The sequence below is a fragment of the Nomascus leucogenys genome, chromosome 17, assembly GCF_006542625.1.
Source record: "Nomascus leucogenys isolate Asia chromosome 17, Asia_NLE_v1, whole genome shotgun sequence".
Classification (NCBI taxonomy): domain Eukaryota; kingdom Metazoa; phylum Chordata; class Mammalia; order Primates; family Hylobatidae; genus Nomascus; species Nomascus leucogenys.
Window position 1 is genome coordinate 20,292,687 of NC_044397.1, and position 27,191 is coordinate 20,319,877.

At 34.5% G+C, this 27,191-nt stretch overlaps 1 protein-coding gene across 1 annotated transcript in view; it reads left to right on the top strand.

Moving 5' to 3' along the window:
• ACVR1C (activin A receptor type 1C) overlaps window positions 1-11,543 on the top strand; it is a 95,491-nt gene extending 83,948 nt beyond the window's left edge. Inside the window, exon 9 of the mRNA XM_003266134.3 lies at window positions 4,249-11,543. Within this exon, the coding sequence (XP_003266182.1) occupies window positions 4,249-4,374 (126 nt within the window). The 3' untranslated portion in view covers window positions 4,375-11,543. The remainder of the gene's footprint in view (window positions 1-4,248) is intronic.
• Window positions 11,544-27,191: the final 15,648 nt, after the last annotated feature.

Genomic DNA, 27,191 nt, shown 5'->3' on the forward strand with positions numbered 1-27,191 from the left:
GATCCTTGGACACATAGTTTCCAGATCTCTAGGTCAGGTGAAGAGAGGAGCTGGAGGATCACACACTGACTCTTTAATGCTTTGGCATCAGGTGACACACATCTCTTCCACTCATGGCTCTTACCAGAACTTGTCACATGGTCCCACCAAACTGCAGGGGGGCTAGGAACTGCAGGGAACATGGGTAGACTCAGTGGGTAGTTAATGTCTCTGCCACCCAGAATATTACAATTCCAATCATCTTTATATTCAATAAGTTATACCTCATCTCTAACCTGATAAAGTTTGAACTTATTCTCTCATTAGAAAAGCTCCCTCACATCAGAGACTCCATTGTTATTTATCTTGTCATCTCCAGCAAACCAGTATTTAACCATAATGTACTAGACAAACAGTAAATGGTTACTGCGATGCTTGTTATGCCTTATGTGAAGACAGAGATTTTTTTCTAGCTCTTACAAGGAAAAAGAGTAGAAGGTGGGAAAAAGACTCTAAACCATCTAATTACTTCCAGAACCATTCTGATACTTTAATCACTCTCATTTCAGCTATTGCTGTCTAATTTTTGCCATATTTTAATGTAATGAATGAGGTCTTTTTTAGGTGATGTCTTTTAGTCTGGCTTTGTTTTAGGGAATATTTTATATAGTTGCCTTTTTGCCTCATTTTTCTGTTCTTTCATGTTTCTCAACCCTTTTCTAATTTTATCATGTTTCTCAACCCTTTTTCTAATTTTATCTTCTCAACCCTTTTTCTAATTTCTAATTCAAAACACAAGATTTGTGTTTTGTTATTTTTATGTTTTGTGTAGATGTCTTACCTACATACTTGAGAAGCAAATTTTGAAGCATTTATAATTTAATTGAAATTAAATTAAAAACTTTCTAATATTAATAATGTATGTACATGAAACAATATAAACTTACAGTGTTTAAAGTATAATAGAATGAAAACTAGTAAATCCACAACCAGGTTTGAAAAATAGAACATTTTCAATATCTTTTAAGATTCCTTACCCCCTGAGAGGTTACTTATATTATAATCAATTATTTCTTTACTATTTTCTTGCTTTGCTTTTGAGTTTTACTATATGTATTTTTTTAGAATATATACATACATCCAGAATAACAATATGTTGTTTACTTTTGCATATTTGTGAAACTTACATGATTGAAGTTTACTGTAGATATTCTTTTCAAAATGTTTTTACTCTCTATTATATACGTGTAGCTATAATCTCTCTATTTTCATTGCTGTGTAGTATTCCATACAATAGAAGCATGTGCTATATCTATGAGGTGATGATACAGCATTTTCCTTTAGTTTTTTAATGCAATGACTTACATTTATAGATTTTCCAGTGTTAAACCAAATATACATTCTTGGAATAGACCCAACATAGTCATTTTAGTGTGATCAATTTTGTACATTCCTGATATATGCATTTTTTGTCCAGTACTTTGTTTCCGTCTTGTTTTATGTCAATCTCATCTAATAGATATTGGCCTCATTTTATACCATCATTATTTAGACTTATTCACGATTATCATTTTCTTTGCTCAACATTTCTTCTTACCTCTCAAATCATTTTCTGACTTCCTGATGTGAATCCTTTAAAAGTATTTTATTTAATTTTTTTAGAGAAGGCCTAGTGGTTGTAAGATTTTTCAGTTTGGGGGTATCCAAAATGTCTTTATTTTGTCCTCAATCTTGAACAAATAGTTTGTCTAACCACAGAAATTTAGGTTAACAGTTATTTTCTCTAAACACCTTAAAGTTATTATTCCACTATTACCTGTCTTCCATTATTGCTATTGAGAAGTCAGTAATAATCAATCAATACATTTTTAGTTAATTTATCTTTTCTTTATGACTACTTTTAAGAACTTCTCTGTCTTCAGCATTCTGCAGTTTCTCTATGATGTCTTCAGTATAGATGTCTCTTGGTTAATCTTGCTTGGAATATTTGGACTATCTGATTGTAGTGGTTTGTGGCTTTCCTCAGTTCTGGAAAATTCGGAGTCATATTTCTTCAAATAGTTTTTCTCTCATTGTTTCTATTACTCAGTTTTGGAGAACTCATTAGATGCATGTTAGAGCTTTCATTACACTTTGCTTTTTTTTGTTCACTCATATTTTCTATATTTGTGTCACTTTGGTATGTATCTCTCAAGATTTATTTTTCAGTTCTTTAATTCTGCCTTCAGATATGTCTAATTTGCCATTTAACTCATCCATTGAGTTTTCTACTTTATTTATTTATTTATTTATTTTTGAACCTTTATTTTAGAGCGTTTAGACTCTTTTGTATGTGCCAAGCCTGGTTCAGTCCGTAGGGATATGCCGATGAGGGGGCCACAATCCTGTCATCATGGAACTTAGAGGGTAATGAGGAGTCAGGGCAGAGAAGTGAAGAACGTATATGTTGCTCAAAGCTGGAGGGAGAATTCATGCTCTCCTGAACTCTAGTCCATGGTCCTGCATAGCTACTTTATTTATTTATTTTTTTGAGACAGAATCTTGCTCTGTTGCCCAGGCTGGAGTACAGTGGCATGATCTCAGCTTACTGCTACCTCCGCCTCCCAGGTTCAAGTGATTCTCCTGCCTCAGCCTCAGGAGTAGCTGGGATTACAGGCATGCACCACCATGTTGGCCAGGCTGGTCTCAAACTCGTGACTTCAGGTGATCCACCCGCCTCGGCCTCTCAAAGTGTTGGAATTACAGGTGTGAGCCACCGCATCTGGCCAATTGTTGTATTTTTGCTATCAAGGTATTTTATTGGTACTTTTTCACTTTCTAAAACATTCTCATTTTTTACTCATATTTTGTATTTCTCTTTCCTTTAAAAAACATATTTTATATACTTATATCATTTAATTCTAGCATCTAATGTTTTTATGGGCCAAAACTACTATTTACAATGGACTCTTGCTTATGGTACCTTTTTTCCTTATGTGTTTGTGAATTTTCATTAAGAGCTCAGGTTTACTGCAATGTTTAAAGGCACGGGCTTGTTTTTTCCTTCACCAAGAGCCAAGACTTAGGCAATTTCCATTAGAAGGACTTAGGCAATTTGCCTTAGAAGGTTTCAGGGAAATAGTCATCCTTAAATTGAGGGCTTTCTAAGCATTTTTTTTTTTTTTTTTTGGGACAGAGTCTTGTACTGTCACCCAGGCTAGAGTGCAGTGGTGTGATCATGGCACACTGCAGCCTTGAACTTCAGGGCCTAAGCAATCCTCTCACCTCAGCCTCCTGCATAGCTGGGACCACCACACCTGGCTAAGTTTTTAAAATTTTTTGTAGAGACAGTGTCTCCCTGTGTTACCCAGGTTGGTCTTGAACTCCTGGGCTTAAGCAATCCTCTCACCTCGGCCTACCAAAGTGCTAGAATTACAGGCATGAGACACTGTGCCTGGCCGGCATCTTGATCTGAAACTTTCTGTGTGCTGTGGGCTGTACTCTCTATTACATGCGATCCATCAATTCTGAAGTTCTAGACCATGAGAGTAGCAGATACCCCTATGGCAGCCACTTGCTTCAGCAGTTTCCTGTATTTCTCTGGTTTCATGCATTTTCATTGTTTTCCCCTCTTAGTATTTGTCTTATCTCTTTGCTAGTTCATTTTTAAAGTCCAGGATTTTTGATATTTATACTTGGATCATAATTTTTATTGTAGTATAATTTACATTTGGTAAAACTCACAGATCTTAGTATACAGATTGATGAATTTTTTTCATATGTTTACACCTGTGTAACTCATCACCAACATCAAGATACAGGGAATTTCCAAGCCTTCCCATATCCCTTGATGTTTTTCATGTCCCATATTCCCAGAAATCAGTGGATTGAAACATTTTTTAGTTAGTCTCTACAAGGTTAATATTTGAGTTTTGATAGAATTTTTGAAGGGGTTTGACCCTAATCTTCTTATATTGTTTTAAATTTACTATTTCTTCATCAAAACTTAGCTAGCATCAATGGCAGGTACAGCGGTGCATGCCTGTGTTCCAGCTACTTGGAAGATTAAGCAGGAGTATCCGTTGAGCACAAGAGTTTGAGGCTGTAGTGTGTTATGCTTGCACCTGTGAATAGCCATTGCACTCCAGCCTGGTGAACATAGCAAGACACCATCTCTTAAAAAAAAAAAAAAAGCTTAGCATCAATTCCTGGGTTTATGGCTTTACTTCTTTTGTGCTCTGTTTTATGTAGAGTAGCTAAAGTCTTTGATATTTTTTTTCTCCCTTAAAGGCACTCCGAGTCATGGGGAGAATAATGCGTGAGTGTTGGTATGCCAACGGAGCGGCCCGCCTAACTGCCCTTCGTATTAAGAAGACTATATCTCAACTTTGTGTCAAAGAAGACTGCAAAGCCTAATGATGATAATTATGTTAAAAAGAAATCTCTCACAGCTTTCTTTTCCATTTTCCCCTTTATGTGAATGTTTTTGCCATTTTTTTTTTTGTTCTACCTCAAAGATAAGACAGTACAGTATTTAAGTGCCCATAAGGCAGCATGAAAAGATAACTCTAAAGTTAAGCATGGGCAGGAGTTGACTTCATCCAATCTCTATGTTATGTTTAATTTTATTTTGAAAGCAACACCTCAACTCATCTTTTTATTTAATAAGAAAGAAATATATTACAAAAGTATAAAATAAGCTCTATAAAAATGATATAGTCGTTAAGTTTTTATTTTACTTGAAACAAGAGCACATGAATGAACAGGAAAAGATGTAAAAACATTTTTTTCTGAGATGAAAACATATTAATTAAACATGCAAACTAGAGCATGCTATCTTAAATAGAAATTTAGGTCATGCAATCTATGTTTCCCCCTTTTTAAGTTAGCAGGACTTTTTAAAAGTAAATATTGCTCTAAACTTTAATATATCAAACGTGAAAGTGGAGCTGCTCAGTGGAAGATGTAAGTGAGGTGGGTGTCCCACGTGCTTAGTCTCCCCTTCTGCTGTTCTCCTGTTCTTCATAATCCACTACTGCAGCAGTCCCTGAACCACTAAACTTGTTCCTTTCATTTACAAATAGATACCTGATATCCTGAGACACTGAGAAATGTCCTAGTCACACAGCTAATGGCAGAACTAGCACTAGGTCCAAATCTTGTGGTAATGAACACTGTAGGGTTAGCTGGCTTCCTACTTTCCCTTGAATAGTGATTTTCTCCCTATGTAATATCTTTTATTATGATATTTGTGGTTTAGTCATGCAGAAGGCATATTGAGTTATTTTGCAGAATCATAATGGACCCGCACGAAATCTCAGAACCATATCTGTTGACATTTTTTCTCATAGAAATATCATGGTTACCCCATTTGTTAATGAGTATTAATGTTTTCTGAACACTTCCAAAGATTAATCAAACATAAATATTCATTGTCTGAAAATGTCTTTAAGATACAATTCAGAGGTCCCTATTTCCTTTGTACATACACACTTAGAAAGAAAAGACAAAAAAGGAAGAGGAAGGAAGGAAATATTTTGAGAATATATTGAGAAGAATTAAGAAAACTCTTCAATGAAGTGTAACAACCAAACCCTACAGAAGGTATCAGAAACAGCAAATAGATATTCCTCTACCCTTTCACAATGAGTGAGTACAGAAGAATGCTCATGATAGTTTTGCCTTCATTCTACTTTCTGTGGACACAGAGTAATGAATATTTAATGGGACATTGAATATGCCCTTCAAATCTATAATGCTACTTTGGTAAACGAGATTTAATATGATGTCTTTTATGCTCCTAAAACATCTTTTTTCAAACTCCATTCCTTAGAACATTCTTCTACTGAGATGATCCAAGACCAAAAGTGTTCTTTGATACTTGCTTAGAAAGTGATAGTACATGTTAGCATATAATGTATTTTGAAGAGTGAAGTAAATGCTATTTATAACAGTAAAAAAAAAAAAAACAAACTAATAACAGTAAGGAAATGCTACTTGATTTTTTTTAAACTGGATTGCTCAGATTACCTGATCATGGTGGAATCCTTTTATTAAGAGGAGGGGAAACTTTACTATCCCATATTTAACTGTTCTATAAAGCAAAGCACAGCTTGGGTAATAGCGTTCTGAAGGATATACTTCTGTATTTTCTCATAGAGTACAATTTCGTGATTATGCTTCATTTCACTATGGAAATATGTTACTGAATCTGTCTTCATTTTACTGAGTTGAAATAAGGAAGGCAAAAAACTGACAGCTATGGAGTTTGCATGTACTTCCATACTCGTTAATGCTCTCATCCACTTATTAAATAATCATAGAGCACCCATATCTTGCTTGCCACAATATCAGGTACAAGAGGGAATACAAAGATAGATAGGTCCTGCCCTCAGGGATTTTAAAGTCTAATTTGGGAATGGGAATAGGGATGTGAGTGTGTGGGGGAAGAAAATAAATTGACAGATAAAATACGAAGTGGGATGTCTTGAGTTCTGCATGACAGTGGGTTTCTAGGATAGGTCTGAAAATTGCTTTCATTTGCAACACACTTAGAAAGTAGCTTTATTTGGATATTACAGACAATCTAAATATATCATCAGTTTTTAAAAGTGCCTATGTGAAGTGATTTTTAAAAAGAGCCTATATGAAGGGGTAATCTTGCTTGTGCTTGTTACTAATTTCTCTTAGTTTGTTTTTCTGCATATATAAGAATGAAATTATTTATTTACTATGGTTGTACGTGCCTCAAATAAACAAGAATGATATTTCCTGTTTTATTTACTTATGTTGGGTAAACATGCTTATTGAATTTTTGAGAGAGGATTTTTGAACATCTCCATTTTTCTTGTCATTATGTTTTGTAGCTTATTTGAGGGTGTCTAAATATAATTTCGTATTTTATTGGTTCAACTTTCACTCTGAAGAAATCCGTATGTTAGTACATTTTGAGGTATTTTTCTTGTTCTTGTGTTGGTTAACTATGACTCTTAACTGAGTAGTCTTATATTTCAGTTACAAAATATATTTTTTAAGAAAGAGAATAGAGCAGCAAAAATGATAAGGAAAGTGTTAAAAGTTGTAATATTTCCTTTACTCTTAACAGGATTATATATAGAACATGCTCACATACAAAAATAGGATGATGAAGTTTAGAGCATAAGGCAGGCTTCTTGTATATACTTATGCTGTCAAATGTTATATTGTTTTTAATGGAGTCCCATCGTGTAATATATTTATTTCTTTTATATTTTGTTATAAGCAAAAAAAAAAAAAAAGTCTCCTTAGGTTAGGTTCAGAGTATCAGTGTTCTTTACTCCTTACAGATATTTTGGCTTTGGGGTATAATACAAGACTTGGGAAAACGCTATTATGAATTTTCAGTACTGTATAAAGTGGTGATGGGATTTAAATGCAGCATCACTTTCTGAAAATAAGAGAAACATTATTTGTTGTCAGTATTTCAGCATGAACTTGTTGCCTTGTAAATTTTGCCTTTAAGTTTGTAATTGGTACAGATTCTGTTGTATGCTTTCTTCTATGTCTAAAATATTTGGCATGTCACATCTAGAATTCTTAATTTATGTTCTGACTTGAGAGTTAAGTGAAACATGACTGTCGTGCACTATTTTAGGCATAGCACTTGCTTTTCATCTTTATACTTTCAATTAACTTTGCATTTTAAATTTCCATGATTGTATGAAAATAGTAACCCGGTTGCAGTATCTGAAAAAATTAAAATTAGCTTTTATTTAAAAATGAAAATCTACAATAGATTCATTAGGTTAGAAGTTCCAGAATAATTTATTATTTTATTACACCTACTATTGTAGAATTACTAATAAAACAAAACAAAACTACTTCTATTTTCCTGGAATTTTGCCACCATGTGACTTATTGGGGCAGAGAACACTCAGGGTTATCTTTGAGTCTGCGCAAAAGTACCAGGGAACCTGCTTAGCAAATCATCTGAAAACAGGGAGCTGATGTTTGCCATGATACAAAGTTTGAGTAAACAACTTAAAATTGCCTTTTAGGGCATAGTCTTTGATTGAAATAAGTATGAGAATGTATTTCGCTAAATAAATGTATTTAAAATATAGAAATTTTATTTCCCACTGGAAAATTAAGAAAGTAACAGTACCAAATGAATAAAAGCTGGCAGTTGATGTCTTCAATAATCATTCCCTTAAAATAAATTCACAAACGCATCATTACAAGCTACTTAGAACTGTTTAGTATTCGTATCTTAAAATGGCACCATTGTGGTTTTCAAAGACATTTTAAACATCTTTTGTGAAACATACCATTTCTGTTTGACAATGCTTTGTTCTAGCTTTGTGTGCTGATACCTACATGGAGTTTTTCTGCTATTTTAGTGAAAACAGTAATTCTTTTATCTTGAGAGCTGCTTCTAAATAACAAAAAAGTCAATTGGAATGTAAATTTTTAAAAAATGTTAATATTAAATAGAATTTTTATAATATGGGCATTTTTCAAAACATTTTAATGAAAATGTATAGATATTTGACTTTCTTTTTTCCATCTAGCCTTGCCTTATGTTTCATTATTTTTCTCACTTTTTTCCTTAATATTCCCTCACTGTCTTTCAACATTATCATTAGTTCCTAATTTTAAAAATAACTATTATTTAACTTAACCATCTGGAATTTAGCCTTCTAATGAAAGAGAATCCCTTAGTACTCTCAGAGATTATATAACTTTATTCCAATTTTGTTTAGATGACGAAACCAAGGATCAGAGATTAAATGACCACTAGTTATTAGCAGAACTCTTATGAAAGCCTGGTGGTGACACCTAGCATTGTTCCCTGCCGTATCCCCAACTTTTACTGATTAGAAATTAATTCGCATGCATCTAAACCTACCTTGAATGCACACTAACGTAATGTGCCATTCAATGATGACGATAAAATCCCACTTCTCTTTGTGTTTCTACTAAAATAATTTACTCACTCAGGGTGAGGTCAGTGAGAAAAACTAAACTAGGCTAAGAAAGAGTTGTAGAATGGTTGTCGAGCTAAGTAGGCAACCACTGGGGTGCTGATAAAATTAATGGATAAAATTTAGGAACTGTGAGAGTATAGAATTTCTTAGTGCAAGTAATGATTAGAGAAGTTTCCTGACATCCCCTACCCTTTCTGTAAGGATTGTTCTTTCTCTTTGTACCTTGGAATGGGGGTGATAGGTGATTTGATAGCTGAATTTGGGACTATGTCCAGTGGGATATTATCTGACTTTTCTCTTTCTCTTTTTTTTCCCCGTCAGTTTCTCATTAGTTTGTCTTTGGCATTCATCTTCTTTTAGCGCATTAAAAAATGTTTGGCAGATCTTATCATTCCCAAGTCACTCTATAATTCCTGTATTTCTTTAGTTACCGTTTAACCTGTCCAAACTTCTACACAATGAACTTCTTAACAAGATTTTAAGTTCCCCACCGACGTATAAGAGGTTTCACCTCATAACCTCTCCAGTAATCCTTCATTTGGCACTATAGAGTATTTGTTAATGGCAGAGATGATTTTTCTTTTAAAACCTAAAAAGACTAGCTGTTAATTGTATTCTAGCTTTTAGCTAACATATAAAGAATGTCTACTTTTGCTTTAATGCTAAATTCCGCTTGAGAAATAGTGACTGGGAAAGACAATTTGAAATATATGCCCCATAATGTGATGGTTAAATTTATTTCTGCTCTTCCATACCATTGCTTTGTTTTGCTTTTGACAAACTAAGCCATTATACTATTAGTTTGGAATATAATACTACAGCAAAATTAGGTAACAATCCCTATTTTAAAATTCCCCTAACAATAATAGAACTGCCAGCATACTTTTCTCTTTCAGTTGTAGATGAATACATTTGAGAGAATATGAGCTCTATTTCATCTTAGATTTTAATATTTTCAGATGTGACTGTATTTCCTGATCATTGGTCCAAGTTATCCTAAAAGAAATTTTTCTCTCCAGACCTAACAGTTTTAACTGCAAGAGTTTACTGTGGGTTATGTTAATCTGAATTTTAATAGGGCCACTAAGAATCTGAGTGCTCTAGGAGATTACCCTTATACCCACTGCCATCACATCCAATCAGGCCTGTTGTGCTCTATATAAATCTTCCCAGCTGAGGGGCAGGTGTGGGCTAAAATCCAACTGCAATTGGCTCCCAGACATAATTTTATATTTTACAGAAAAGCATCTTATTGGCTTATATATGTTTAAAGAATGGTCTGGCTTATACATCTTCAGAAAATGAGAATAAAAAAGTCAAAATAATTCTTGACATCTGCAAATTGAATAAAGAACTTAGAAGAAATAATACTTTATCTTTTCATCCTGGCATTCCTGAGAGAAGAAAAATTGATTATTTATTGTGTTGGTTTAATTTTTCAACCCAGACAATCTGCAGCAAGGCACATGGACCCTAATTTTGATATCGTCCATACAGTTTTCATTCTATGCATGGAGACAATTACTGACTTTGCCTGTAAAGAGAGAATTGTGTGCCTAAATTTTGTCTAACAAATGCAAGCATAGAATGAAATTCACTAATGTTTCTATTTCTTCCATAGGCTAAATAATAGTAACTAAGTATTTTTAAGGACCCAGCCCTTTTTTTCTCTTTGCACAAAATGAGAGTATCTGAGCCAAAATATTAAATTCTAGTTCATTTCCACAGTGACTAGTGTCAAGCTCATGTACTCTTCTGATTCTAGACTGGAGAAGATTATTCAAACTTGATCTGTGTTTCAGGTTTTTAAATGTCCTAAAAACAGAAAATTAGATTCAGATCTCAAAAAAGGAATTTTGGATTGACTTTCAAAGTACTAATACTAATTATACTTTTCTTTTGGTAGCGTGACTCTTCTTATACCTAAGAACATATTACAAATGTCAAAACCATTGCATTTTGACATTGCAAAACATGCCTTGAACTCTTGAACTACTGTGAAAAGAATCACCGTTGTAAAGACTTTTTGTAAGCTAGCTGATACTCTTCAGTATGTAAAAAGATTGTCTCTCAGCCGACAGGCCCAAAGGAATGTATATAAGGAAGGAATATGAAAAAATAAATTAGGTTTTAAAATAAGAATTGGGCAATAAACTGTATCAAAAATATGTAGATGGATTTTAGTAGTTGTAATTTAAATGTTGAAGGTGAAGAGAATTTCAAACTCCAAAGAGAAATGAATGATATTCAGATGTTTCATTAATTTCTAGTCTGTGAAAATATGCATTTTATAGTAATATGTATAGACTTATTTTATTTAGAAATAATAGTGTTTTAGAATTTATTAAAAACTCAGTGATAGCCTTTATACCAAAATGTTTAACTTTGCCAACAGCAAGTCATAAAAGTATTTATTTTAAAGCTTTTTAATATTATCATGTAACTTTCATCTGTCTTCAGATGTAAATAATTATCTGCCTAAATGTTATATTTTTATGTATGCATTTTCTGAAAATGTATTGTTTTGTAAAGTGGGAAAGATAATAAATCAAGCACTTCTTGCACTTGTTTCTGTCAAGCATATAGAACTCTATTTTAAATAAAGGAAGATGTGTCGTATTATGGTTTTTATATAATTATGTTCTATTATTTTTAAATTGTGTTTTATTTGTATGCAGTGTATGCGGAGGGTGTTGGAGACTTAAATGCTGGCTCCAATGGGCACTGGAATTTTACTTCCTTCGTTCCTTTCAACCAAGGAGTTATAGAATTCTAGAATTTCAGAGCTGGAAGGGATACTTCTTCAATAGCCATTTCTCTACATGGCATTTAGGACAATAGATTTTGTTCTTTTTTTCTACCACCCAACTGTTTTTTTGCACTTTTTAGACAATTACTAAATGACTACTGGGTTGACCTGCTCTCAAACCTAAAATAGCTCGCATTACACTTAAAATCACAAGTACATGGTCTACAAGCCTTTTCAGACACGGAACCAGACAACTGCTCTACCTTCATTTCCAGTGTGCCCACATTCATCCCCACCTGTTCTCCAGACCCTGGCTTCATTCTGTTCCCTGAACTTGCCAAACACATGCCTGTCCCAGGGCTTTGCTCCCACTATTTTTTCTTCCTGGAATGTTAAAGGTCTCTGTAAGAATGCCATCACACCAAATTAACCTTTCTTGCTACCCTTTCAAAAGTAGCACATTTTGACATTCACTACCCATTTCCCCTGTGTAATTTTTTCTTTACAGCATTTAGCATTAATCGGCATTCAATTATATATCTGCTAGTATGTAGTATCATAATGACTAAATCCTTGAGCACTGGAATTGGGAATTAGGGATCATTTCACTTATGTTCGAAGATACAGTTTTAAAATATTAAGAGTAATGTATTGTTTGGGACAGTAAAAAAATACTCTATGAAACTCATTATTCACACCCCAATATCTGCAATAAACGTTAGGATTGTGTTTCTTACCCAGTCAAGAATAGTTCAGGTTAATTTCTAATTCATGATGGCTGTTTCAGAATGACATTATGAGAAGATTAAGTATTTGGTTTATATTCTGAACCCTACAAAGTTGGTGTTTTCTCAGACTTAGCATAAGAGAGGCAGAACACTGAATTGGTTTTATTTTTGGTATAGATTCTTAACTTCTTTTGTTTATCTTTTTTTTTTTCCATTTTGGGGGCAGTTTTGTGAATGAGTGTCCTGAATATTTTGCATTAAGTCAGTACTAACCAGCTTCACTAGCCACATATTCTTGGTTAACAATCATTAAGTCAGGTTCTCAACTGCTTCATTATTAGCTACTGCTTGGAGTTGCGGAGAAAGGCAAAATATTTATTTCATATCAGTGTAGATTGTGAAACCTATGCATGAAATAAAATGAATGCTTTAGTTTCAGTGACATTAGCAATAGCGTTTTCTTCAATTGTAATTCTGCAATTTCAGCATCTTAGTTTTAAAACACTAATATGTGCAAACTTTGGCAAATGTTCACATTGATGCAATAGTTTATCTACAGTGTGAACATAAAATTGGATAGTTACTTTTTTGCATCAGGATAAATTCCTGGAGATTAGGGGATTACTGAATCCAGGCTGTTTTATGGAGTGTTCTGGAAGTGATTTTCAAGAAATGCTCTGTGACTTTTAGAAGAAATATACATATTTTGGCAGAGAGTTCTTAAAACATTGATTTGAATAGTTTCTTTAAAATCTATTTATTAGAAATATTTTCCCATAGAGTGCTTTAAGTTTTTTTTGTTTGTGTCTTGTTAATGATGTATGTAACAAACTTGCAATTACAATCACTTTTATATTTAAAAGAGGTTAATATTCCTTTTCCTTCAAATATTAGTTAACAAATCTTTATCAAACATTGCTGCTAAGTGTATAGTATCTTAGCAGTCATATAAGTGTTAAGAAAACACTAAGTTCTTGCACTCAAGAAGATAATCTATTTAGGAAGACGAGATATGCACATGGAAAGCTATCTAATGTTAGAAGTGATACAAGAGATGTCGTAAGAAAGAAAATTATTAAGGCCTAGTGTGGGTACAAATATTAAATGTGAATGAAGACATAGAAATCAGGTATTGATTATGTTGGAAGAGTCAAGAAAATTGACGTGTTGAGGCTTGTGGGATGGGAAAGATTTGTTTAAGTAGAATACAAGGAAGAGGTTGTCCCTGGTTGGAAACGTGTCTAAAACAAGGGCTGATGCTCATGGCAGTGAGTAACCTACAGAACTGGGATTGAGGGATTCTTTAAGGATTAGATTACAGCATTTAAACTTGATCCTGTCATTGAGGGAAACTCTGAAGGTTTTAAAGCAGCAGTGATCATGTGAAGTTGGCATTTAATAAAGGCAGTAAAAGAATTACCCTCTTAAGAGATTTATCAAAGTAACCTGAAGATTACAACATACCCTTTCTTCCCTAACTAATAAATATTTAGAGATAGTACACAGGTGAAGAATTTCAAGACGAGCTATACAAGCAGTGTGATGTGAGTGTTTTTATGTGGTATATTTTCCCTACTTTTTAATGTATCTTAAATGCAAAGCAAAATATTGTCATAAGGAAGCCAAAAAATAAATGACATTTAATCTTTAATCATTTAGTTTTATTACAATTGTGACACAAAGAATTTTAAAAATACATACACAGAAAGAAACAATCATTTATAAAGGTCTACCTTGTAATTCCATCTTTGCACAAAGAAATTTCTAGGTGCCACTGAACTGTAGGCATTAAATTTCAAATATAATCGAATCAGGTTTAGAAATACTAATGGTGTTTCATAGAAGAATCCTTGCTTCAGCAACTTAGGAAATTACACTTGATTTTCTTTTGAGTGTTATTCAATTGTGCTTGAAATTGTTCATTTGAACCCTTCTAAACAACAAGCAGGTGGTTAAATGTGGGCACTGTTTAACATTTACACAAAAAATTCCAAGCACAATGCACTTTTGCTCTGTGAATGTCAACTGGCTTTCCCTTCTCTCTCATAGCCTGTCCTTCCCTGGCCATTAGATTTGACCTTGCTACATCCCTGAAAAGAGAACTGGCTGAAATGTAGCCACTTGCTAGGGAGCATTAGACTATTTTTATAGTCCTGCAGCTAGAGCTTTTAATGTGGCAACTGCTGGTTACTGAAGCAGTTTAAGAAAAAGGAACTGCTGAGTTTGCCTTTTATTTTTAAATGGAGAAACACAAGGTGACAATCATATAAGATATAAGTGAAGCGGAACAGGGGAAATACAGCCTAGGATTTCTGTATAGAGCAAAAGCAAGAATTTGCAAAACACATTTCAATTCTATACTGCAATCTGGATCTTTACTTTTATATAATACGTGAACTAGTTCATAAAGCGCACTTTTCTCTATGTCAGCTTTTCCTTTATCAGAAATACATGGGTGATACCATAAACATCTTACTGAGAATTTAGTCACTGTGAGGTATTTGTGAAATAACCAAAAATTTACAATTGGGTGGAAGTATGACATTCGCAAAGACATAGACTTTGTAGTTCTTTCCTTTCCAAAGCGAACATTTGTTAAGTGTAGGGTACATTCTCTCTCCCCATTTTCTCTCTGCCCATTCACTCCTCTACCCACTACAATGGAACTTCTGACTCTTCCTGTAAAATGGCCTCCTTTGTGCTAAGTATTTTGTAGTAGTCTAGTGCAAAGATATTTACCCTTTTCTTCCTTTGTCCCTCTTTGGCCTTTGCAACAGACTGTCCTCTCCCATAATTATTTTCCTTTGCTTGATTGTTCTCCCCCTAACTCTTCTTTTTCTCTGTATTCTGCACTTCATCTTCTTCTTCTTTTTTTTTTTTTTTTGTTTTTTTGAGACAGAGTCTCACTCTGTTACCCAAACTGGCGTGCAGTGGCATGATCACAGCCCATTGCAGCATCGACATTTCCAGGCTCAAGTGATTCTCCTACCTCAGCCTTCCCAGTAACTGGGACCAGGCGTGTGCCAGTAAACCTGGCTAATTTTTCTATTATTTGTAGGGACAAGGTTTCACCATGTTGCCCAGGCTGGTCTCAAACTCCTGGGCTCAAACAATCCACCCGCCCACCTTGGCCTCCCAAAGTGCTGGGATCATAGGTGTGGGCCACTGCGCCTGGACTGTATTTTCCTTTCTTTGTGTCCCTACAATGCTAATATTTACCTGTGTCTAGCTTTGGCTGTCCTAAACACTCCTCCTTGGTGATCTCATCTACTCTTTTGTCTTTAATAAGGCTGGTGATGTTCAAACCTGCATATTTGTCCCAGACTTCTCTTCTAAGATCCAGGCCCTAATGTCCAGCCTCTTCTTTATGTATCCACTTGGTTATAACAGTCACTTCTGATTCCAATGTCAAAATGTAATTTTTTGTGTCTGACTTCTTTTGCTTAGCATACTGTTTTTGACATTCAGTCATGTTAGATGTATCAGCAGCTTGTTCTTTTACATTGCTGGGTACAGTTGTATTCTATTAACATACCACAATGTGTTTATGCATTCACCTGTTGAACATTTGGATTGTTTCCGGTTTGGGGCTATTACGAATAAATCTGCTGTGAACATTGATGTTTAAGTGTTTTTGTGGATATGTGTTTTCAATTCTCTTGAGTAAATACCTAACACTATAATTGCTGAAGTGTAAATACTTACAAGTAGAATTAGGTAAATACTTAGGGGTGTAAAGTGTATGTACCGTTTTATACTCACTATCAGTATATGAGAGTAATAGTTGCTCCAGAGTTTTTCATTGTAGCTTTTCTGGTGAAGTGCAGTAGTATCTCATTGTTATTTTAAGTTGAACTTCTGTGATCACTAATAATATTTAGCTTCTTTTCCTGCAAATACTGACTTTGTGTATTTGGAGTACATCATAATATTTTGCCCACTTTTTTACTGGTTGTTTGTTTTCTTATCATTGAGTTGTAAGTATACTTTATGGATTCTGGATACAAATATTTGACAAATATCAAGTCATTTTTTTCATGACAAACCTGTTTCCCAGCCTGTGATCCCTCTTGTTCAACCCAATAACCCAGTCCTATTGTCCCTTCTTCCTTAATATATCTATCCTTCCTCTTCATCTGTATGCCACCATACCACTGTCTCACTTCAGGCCCCTACCAGTTGTTACTTTGGTGTCTGCCATGGTCTTTTCTCATATTGTGTCTCCATTTCCACTCCTATTAATTTACTCTCTTTCAGATAACTACTAGTGATTGTTCTAAATTATAAGTATAATCACCTTATTTTCCTCTTTAAAATATTTTTAAATCTTAATTTGAAACTGTCTGTTTATTTCTGGACAAAAATAGAATTTCATAGCAACTCAATTTCCTTCCTTTTCTCCTCCCTCAGCTAATCTCTCACCTCTTTCTCTAATATACCTGTCAACTAGAACTACTGGCAATGCTATAAACACTGCATGTGTATCTATGATTCTAGGATTTCGTGTAATTATTTTTCCATCTTTCTGGAATTTCCCTCTCTCTGTCTAACTCACATGATTCACTTTTATTTCTCATCAGGCTCAGTTTAAACATGATCTTCTTTTGAATATTATCTTACTAATTCGTTCTTGATGTAGGTACCTGTCTTAATCGGAGTTTTCTAGAAAGAGAGTCTGAGGAAGGGTCTAGGTGTTGATGGTTTACTTGGGAGGTGCAAAGCTAGTGCAGTCAAAATGAGGATCTTCACTTTGATTATTTGCCTTAAACTCAGATGAATAATTGGGATAAATAAATAAGCATGTGTATATCTGAATCTTACATTGTTTTCTGTAAATCACAGCAAATCTATGAAAAACCTACAGTTATACCTAATGGTTAAAGACTATACTTTCCCCTAAGTCCAGAAATAAATTAATACTAATTTTCACAACTTCTATGCAACATTGTATTGGAGATCTAGTTTGTGAAATAAAGTAAGAGAAAGAAAGAAAAGAAATACAGATTGGGGCTGGGTGTGATGGCTCATGCCTGTAATCCCAGAACTTTGGGAGGCCGAGGCAGGAGCATCACTTGAGGTCAGGAGTTAGAGACCAACCTGGGCACCATAGTGAGACCATGTCTCTACAAAAAATGTAACAAAATAGCCAGGCACGGTGGCATGCACCTGTAGTCCCAGCTACTTGGGAGGCTGAGGTGGGAGGCTCACTTGAGCCCACGAGTTCAAGGCCACAATGAGCTATAATCACATCACTGCACTCTAGCCTACGCAACAGAGTGAGATCCTGTTTCTAAAAAAGAAAAAAAAAATAGAGATGGAAAAATAAGAAGTAAATGGGGTCAGGTGACATGATTGTGTATATTTAAAAATCCTAATGAATCTAATAAAAAGCTACTAGAATTAATACTTTAAATCAGTGAGGCCACAAGATATAAGATTGATATGAAAAATCAATTTAATATGAATGGAATTATACAGTATGTACTCTTGTTAAGTGTATGCATTGCAAATATTTTCTTGCAGTTGGTAATTTGCCTTTTCATTTAGTAAGAGCAGAAATGTTATTTTATTTATTTTTATTTTATTATCTTTTTATTTCCATAGGTTTTTGCAGAGCAGGTGGTATTGGGTTACATGAGTAAGTTCTTTAGTGGTGATTTGTGAGATTTTGGGGCATCCATCACCCAAGCAGTATACATTGCACCCCAATTTGTAGTCTTTTATCCCTCACTCCCCAGCAGAAATTTTAAAATTTGAAATTTAAAAATTTTAAAATTTAAAAAATGAAGACCAATTTATTAATTTTTTTCTCTGTGGTTTTGTTTTGTTTTGTGCTCTATCCAAAAATCTTTGTCTACTTCAAAAATATGAAGAATCCTAGCCCATGTTTTTTCCTAGAAGTTTTACAATTTTAGCTTTAACTTTTTATCCCTGATACATTTTGATTTAAGTTTTGTATATGGTGTGAGATAGAGGTCACATCCATATGGATGTCTCATTGCTTCAGTATCTGTTGTTGAAAAAAAATTCATATTTAAATATACTGGCACTTTTGTCAAAGTTTGATTTGTCATGTATTTGTTTCTATATTTCCTATCTGTTTCTTTTATCTGCATGTCTTTGCTGTGTCAGTTGCACACTGGATTATCCTCACTTTATAGTAATTCTTGAAATGATGCAGTATAAGTCCTCCAACTTTGTTGTTCTATTTTGAAATTGTTTTGTGCTATCCTAAGTCTGTTAATTTCCATATAAATTTTGGAACCAGATTGTTATTTTTGACACACACAAAAAAACCCTGAGAGATTTTTATTGGGATTGTATTGATGTCATAGATCAATCTGGAGAGAATGATTTCCTTAAAAAATATTGAGCCTTCCAATCCATAAACATTTTATATTTCTCCATATGTTTATATCTTCTTTAATTTATTTAAACAATGTTTTGAAGGTTTTCTCCCCATCTATTTGTATTGCACTTATTTTGTTTAATTTCTCCCTGAGTATTGCCTGCTTTTAAGATAATATTGTTAAAGGTGTTTTTAAAATTTTCATTTTTCAATTTTTCCACTGTGGTAATGTTTGGAAACACAATTGATGTTACTAGATCAGTTCCCCCAGGGCTTAGGCTTCACCTTAACGACTTTTCATTTATCCACAGTACTGAGAATTGTGGCTTAGACATACAAAGCAACTGGTAAATATATGTTCAATTTAATGAATTTATGCTTGAGGATTATTTTAGCTCAAAGTCTAAGTTCAATCAGTGAAGCATTAAAGTTTTAGTCCCCAGAAAAATAGAGATGCCATATATTCTTCATAAACTTTAAAAATCTCGTGGCTGGGCGTGGTGGCTCACGCCTATAATCCCAGCACTTTGGGAGGCTGAGGCAGGCGGATCACTTGAGGTCAGAGGTTCGAGACCAGCCTGGTTAACTGGTGAATTCCAGTCTCTACTAAAAATACAAAAATTAGCCTGGCGTGGTGGCGCACACTCTAAGTCCCAGCTACTCCACTCGGGAGGCTGAGGCAGGAGAATCGCTTGAACCCGGGAGGTGGAGGTTGCAGTGAGCTGAGATCATGCTACTGCACTCCAGCCTGGGCAACAGAGTGAGACGCCACCTCAAAAAAAATAAAGATGACTTTTTTGACAAGTGGTTGAATAAGTAAATCAACAACAGCTTTTCATTTACAGGTGAGAAAACTGAGGCTTAGATATTAAATAACTCGCGATATGTGGTAATAGTGGTAGTCATAAGCACAGAAATCTGAACGGTTTAGAGAAAAGTGACATGCTGAGGTTTGAATTTCACAACTGGCTATTTGCTCTAGATTGCCAAAGAGCCGAAAGATGAATTTTAAAATAAGAGAGGCTATTCTACCTGGAAAGCTTCAGTGGATAAAAATAGAGTGTGGGTGGAGGTAATATTCCATTCTCTTTTTTTCTACTTGTCAAAAAGGCACGAGTAATTTCTGCATGTATGGATTCTGCTGCATATATATTTTGACTAATAAGCCCCTGGAAAAAAAAGGGACACCTTCTCAGAAGTTGGCAGTGTTTTTCCTTTGCCCGATAGCATGTTATAGTGGACCTGGCTACTAGAATCAATCTTCTGAGTCGAAACCTAGTTCTCTTACTTACTGATCCTTTTGTCCTGAGTTGTTCAGAATCTGAATGGTTTCTATCCTTTTCAATTTATTGAGTTGTTTTATGGTCCAGAATATGGCTTATGTTGGTGTGTGTTCTGTGAGCACTCAAAAAGAATATATATTTGTAGTTTTGTGTATAGTATTCTGTAAATATAAAGTCAAGTTGTTTGACAGTGTTGTTCAAATATTTTTATCCTGATTTCTAATTATTCTACCAATTATTGAAAGAAAGGTGTTGATATTTCCAACTATAATTATAGATTTGCTGATTTCTTCTTGCACTTTATCAGTTTTTGTTTCTGGTATTTTGAAACTGTTTTTAGGTGCGTATGTATGCACACCTAGATTATTATGCCTTGTTGATGAATGAATTCCCTTATTATTATGAAATATCCCATTTTATGTCGGATAATATTCCTTGATCTGAAGCTACTTTATCTGATATTAATATAGCCACTGAAGCTTTGTTATGATTAGTATTTGCATGTTATATATTTTTCCATACTTTAATTTATATGGGTCTTATATTTATAGTAGATTTCTTATAGATAGTGTACAGCTGGGTCTTATATTTTTCTCTAGTCTGGCAACTTTTCACTTTTAAAAATTAGAGTGTGCAAGGAACAGAAAACCAAACACCTCATGTTCTCATTCAGAAGCGGGAGTTGAACAATGAGAACACATGGACACAGGGAGGGGAACGACACACACCGGGGCCTGTCATGGCTGGAGGGGACAAGGGGAGGGAGAGCATCAGGACAAATAGCTAATGCATGCGGGACTTAAAACCTAGATGATGGGTTGATAGGTACAGCAAACCACCATGGCACATGTATACCTATGTAACAAACCTGCACATTCTGCACATGTATCCTTGAAACTTACAGTAAAATTAAAAAAAGGGAGTGTACAGACCATTTATAGTTAATGTAATTATCAACATAATTAATTTTAATTTTATTACTTTACTATTTTTTCCACTTTTCTCATCTCTTTTTTTTTTTTTACTTTTTTCTTGTTTTTGATTAGTTCATTATTTTTAATATTCCAATTTATTTTCTCTATGACTTATTAGTGATTTTGCTTTATTTTTTTAGGGTTTGTTTTATGATTTACAATATATGTTTTTAACTTATCAAATCTACCTTCAAAAACTGTTATGCCACATTACATGTAATAAAAATCTTACAAAGTATTTTTAGTTTTCTCCCTCCTGTCATACATTTTATTTCTGTATCTATTTTGGTTGTCATACATTTTATTTCTGTATCTATTATAAATTTCACAATGTAGTGATGTAATTTTTTGCTTTAAACAGTCCATTTTAAATAATTAAATTACATTGAAAATATTTTTAATATGAACTTTTTTTCTCATATTTACTATAGCTGATGCTCGTAACTTCTTTGTATAGATCTGAGTTTGGACTGAAATTTTTTTTTCAGTCAGAAGATTATTTTTAATGTTCCTTATAGAGCATGAAATTCTCTTAGCTTTTTTTAGTTTAAAAATATCTTCATTTTTGAAGGATATTTTCAGTGGACATAGAATCCTAAGCAGTTTTGGGGATTTTCTGGTTTATTTTTGTCAGCACATTAAATACATTGTTTTAGCTTCTAATTTGCATTGTTTCTGACAAGGCCAGGAGTAATTCTCTTTCTCTGTTTGTATTGTAACTTTTTTTTTTTTTGCCATCTTAAGATTTTTCTTTTTTCATGGGTTTTCAGCAATGTTATTATAATGGGCTTAGGTGTGGTTTTTGTTTGTTTTTATCCTACTTTTGTTTCACTGAACTTCTGGATTTGTGTGTTCATGGTTGTCATTAAATCTGCAAAATTTCTGTGCTCCACTATGTCTTCAGAGTTGTTTTTCTATTTCACGCACTATTTCCTCTATTCTAGGGTGCTTCAAATACATGTATATTGGACAACTTGATATTGTTCCATAGGTAACTGAGGTTCTCATTTTTCTCAGCTTCTTTTTTTCTCTGTGCTTCAATTTGATTCATTTCTATTGCTTATTTATTAAAGTTTATTACTCCTTTATTTTGCATTTTAAAATCTCCTAATATACCCTTCCAGTGAAATTTTCATTTCAGATCCTGTATTTCTCAGCCCTAGAAGTATCACTTGTCTCTTTTATATGGCTTCCATTTGTTTACTATTTCTATATTTACTTTAGTGCTTGACCGTATTTATAATGGCTATTTTCAAATCTTTGTCTTCCTCTGAGTCTGTTTTTTTAAAACTGCTCTTTCATTTATGAATTATATCTTTTCTCTTTGCATATCCAGTAATTTATTATTAGATGCTGGACATTGTAAAGGTTACATTATTGAGTGTCTGGATCTTATTGTCATCCTTTCAGAAGAGTTGAAGTTTGATTTGGAAGGCATCTAAGAGCACTGAAGAATAGTTTGATCCTTTTAAGTCTTGTTTTTAAGTTTTGTAAGGGAAGGTCTAGAGTAGCTTTAACGCTAGGACTAGTTTAATCTTACTACAAAGGTATAACCCTCCTGGATTTCAACTGAATGCCTCAGGTTTCAGTAAACTCTCTACACTCTTCTTGGTCAGTACACAGACATCTCCCAAGCTGTGTGTGAACTCCGGGAATTGTTCTTTTTACTGCTTCTCAAAAATTGTTCTTTGCTTTGTTTCATGAAGATTCTCCTAAGTAGGTACTATGTAGTATTTAGAAAAAGACTCAAGGGTACCTCACTGCAGAGTTTCAAAGTTGCTTCCTTGTGAAGCTCCCTCTGGTTCTGCAAATACCAGTTATCTTAGACTTGTCAAACTTCAATATCTGTCTCCTTCACTTAGCAAGACTGCCATGTGATAGCTTAACTTGGTTCGGCCTTTCTCCTCACAATCTTTCAAGAAGTGCCTCCAGGAAAAGAAAGACCCTGGGCGATAGTGGGGCTCGGTTCATGTGTTTCCCTTATTTTAGGGATTATAATCCTATGCTGCCACCTGTTGTTAAATGCCTGAGTTTTATTTTATATGTGTATATATAGTTATATATATATTTCACACATATTTCACACATATATTTCACACATATGTTATACATATATATATGTTTCATTCATATGTATATATCCTTTTTTCTCCTGATTTTTAGCTGTTTATGGCAGGAGGGCAATTTTAGTACCAGATAGTCTGTCATGGATGGAAGCAGAAGTCCCTGTTTTAATTTGTAAGATTTTTAATGCGTTACATTTTGTTTATTCAATTACTGATTTAAAAGCTTATTTATTCTATGGACTTGGTCTTTTGAGACTGAATCAAGTCAAGTGCAACAGAATAATAAATGCCTAAAATAAAATTTTGGACATGACCAATTTATTAAAATGTGTTCATATGACAGAGACAGAGAAAGAGCATGAGAGGGAGAGAGATTAAAAGAGTTTCACAATCATTTATTCATATTGAGAGAACTCCTCAACATATAGTTCAAGGTGCTGAATGATAACAACTTTTCAGGGATGGACTACTTGTAAGCCATTCATACATCTACACAATTACCCCTGCAATGATCAATCTCACTGTAGGAATGGCTGGAATATAATATTTTTTATAGTGCCTATGTTCCTTGTATGTTTAAGGTTAGTTATCTATGAAATTTGCAATTTTTACAGATTATTATTGAGTTTTATTCAGAATGAATGTAGTTAGTTATATATACTTTCAACATTTCTATTTTCTTTCTGATAGTTGCATTTCCCCCACCTCTGACATGTTAGGGGCCGGAGGGGCAGGTGCTTGATATGCCCCCAATGTGACACTATGCCTCCTTTTCTTACTCCCACTTTTTCTTCTTTTTCTTTCTGATTTTGTGTATTCTTCCATTTTCCAGTCTTGGTTACTCAAGAAGCAGTAGATAATGAGGACAGTAGTGCTTAGGGCTGGTTTAGAAGAGGAAAAGTTTTGCTTCATTACTTCCTCCTTCACATGGCTCGGTCACCTCTGAATTATGACTCATATAAATCTAGCATAAAGCTACATTTAGGCTCTTTTGAGGCTAGCTTCATGAAACCAGAGCTTGTATACTGAAATTTGAGAAAGAACCACTCTAGGGGCAGATTGACGCAATCACCAGTGGCTTTTAGTTTCATCAAAATGTACCTTCTTTCATGCCCACTCTAATGAAACAGGAATGCTGAATTACTGCAAACTAATTTCTGTTTCAGTTGAGAGAGCTTATTTAAGGGTAAGATGGAGCAAAGAGAGAATGTGTGTTTGCTTAAGTATATGCAATTTGTATCTATTGGATTAGAAAAAAAATTTTAATTTAACCTTTTTTGTATTGATGTGACTTTTTTTCTCCTGCTAATTTTTCTGAAGGCAACATCTGTAAAGTTGACCTTCAGCATTACAGAAAATAGGTCACTTTCCTAATATATATTTTAAAAATACTTTTCTCAATGATACAGACCATAGAAATAACTATTTTTTCCTGGTCACTGATATTTTAAGAACTTGATGGGTTTGATCAACATTAAAAAAAGTATACACACATTTACACTCATGAGATTTTACATTCAATATAAGATGTCTTTAAAGACCATCCATATACTTCATGTTAAGGCAATACTTTGGATTAAGATGGAAGAGGAATGTATATTTTACTTGAGGCAGGGAACTGACATGTGGTAAGTATCTTTTTTTTTTTTTAATGAGTTGAGTCTTGCTATGTCACACAGGCTAGTCTCATGTGAGTCTCACTGTATCACACAGGCTGGATTCAAACTCCTAGGCTCAAGGGATCTGCAACTGTGCCCAGTTGAGCATCTCTTTCTTTATGTAAATTATTTCATTTAACCTTTTTGACATGGATTGTGTTATCCAAAAATGGCAGAAACAATATTTTTAGTCTCACGTGCTCTTCTAAAATACTACCACCTGAACTTATGGGTCCTGTGTCACTGTCTCAATAAAAAGAATGCTTCAGAAGTGCCATATATGACTTTAAAATATATAAATCTAAGGGGTACAAGTGTAGTTTTGTTACATGGATTTATTGTGTAGTGGTGAAGTCTGGGCTTTTAGTGTAACCATCACCCAAATAATGTACATTGTACCTATTTAGTTATTTCTTATCCCTCACCCCTGCCTTTACCCTCCCACCCTTCTGAGTCTCCAGTGTCTATTATTCCACACTCTATGTCCATATACACGATTTTTGAGGCTAATTCATAAAAGGCAGTACTTCTTCCTGGCTCACTACTTCTCTCACATTTTTGGAAACCTGCCACCCATGTTGTTTGGAAGCCCAGGACACATAGACTTTATATGTAGGTATTCTGGCCAACAGCCCCAGTAAGACCTCAGCCAACATCCAGTATCGACCATTAGACATGAGTGTGAACAAGCCTTCAGAGGATTTCAGGCCCTAGCCTACAAGTTATCCACAGACATTAAGTCTACCCACTGAGGTCTTAAATAGCATGGAGCAGAGACAAGATGTGAATTTAGCCTTCAGCTTTTGAACTGCCCCTGCTAAGGCTGAGTTGAGCAGAGATGAGCAATCCACACAGAATACTCCTCAAATTGCAGGTTTCTGAGCAAAAGAAGTGTCATGCTTTCAATTCATTAAGTTTTAGGGTGATTTTATTGGCAGCAGTAGATAGCTGGAACACATTTGGTTCCAGGAATTGAAGTGTAGCTAAAACTAAACCTAATACATGTGGCAATAGCTTTAGGGTCAGAGGCAGGTGGAAATGGGAAATGTCTTTAGGGGAGTGTTACTGAAAACTTAAAAGAGATCAAGGAAACTATCAGAGGAAGCCTGGTGACCTTGAAAAGGCTGTTGGAGAGAACTTGAAGAAAAGAGGGGAAAATGTTTTTGGAAGCTGGAGGAAAGGGGACTCATGTAGTGGCAGAACGCTTAGCAATAATGTCTCTTGCAGTAAAATGGAAAATAGGAAATATACCTATATTCTAGCTAAAGAGTTTTGCAGAAAGAGGGTTGAAAGTGCTTTGCCTTCTGTCTGATTCCTAGCTGCCTGTAGTAAAATGCAAGGAAGAGAGATGAGCTAAAGAAAGCACTGTTATATATAAAGTCTCCAGGACTTGCTGGGTTGGAAAAGAAAACTGTTTCTCATTCCCAGCCTCTCCAGATGGCAAATGATGCTAAAATTAAGATGTGGCTTCTGAGCAGAGATCAAATCCAGGGTGCTGTCAGGAAAACATGGTCTAAAGATAAAACCTTTTGTTAAGGCCTCATAAAGTTTTGAGATAGTGTATTTTAGACCATTTTGAACAGAAAAAAGCCCACTAATGACCTTAAGGGGTGTTTCACAGACTACTTCCGTATAACAATAGGGTTTCTCAAAGTCTTAAGGGAAGCATTCTTAAAAAGAGCCAAAGTTAGAAAAAGTCTTATCTCTGTGGGATTTGGGCATGTGGCTTTTGTCTAATGGAGTGGATTATAAATTGATTCATAAGAAATCCACAAAGTGTTTAAAGGAATTTTAGTATCTTGTATTGAAAAGGATGGAGACAGAACAAAATTCAAAGAGGATTTTAACTCCTAAATTTCCATGAGCAGGAAGCAGAGCAAGAAAACTTTAACTACAAAGGCAACTTACATTTTATGAAATGGAAAAGATAAGTCAGTGGGTCAAACAGCTCAAAAGGCAGAGTAAAGAGCTATGGAGAATTTCTAGGTAGCAGGACTGATTCCTAATGGAAGAAATGGAAATATGTACGTGGCTGTATTTCAGAATGATTCAGTACCTGCTGTATTTCATCTGTTTTCTCCTTACTGAATGTGAATACACTTAATGGTTTTCTTCAATCTATCACATTGCATGTCAGGTGTGTGTGGAGTAGATGAATCATCTTTTAGTTCACAGATCTCCATTTCAAGAGGAATGACATTCAAAGGGCTAAACTTAAGGAATCACATTCAAGGAACTTCATCTGATTTAGATGACAGGATCCTGAACTTCAAGCTTGATGGGCTTCGGGAAAGGGTTAAGTGTATTTGCATGTGGAAGAGATGTGAATTGTTGTCTCCTGAAAGTGGATAGTGGCAGATTTTAGTTTCCAATAATGACCTCCATAATACTTTTGATCTCAATGCTCTTACAGAACCTTGCCACTCCCCCTTTAATGGATACTTGTCCCACCCCCTGAAT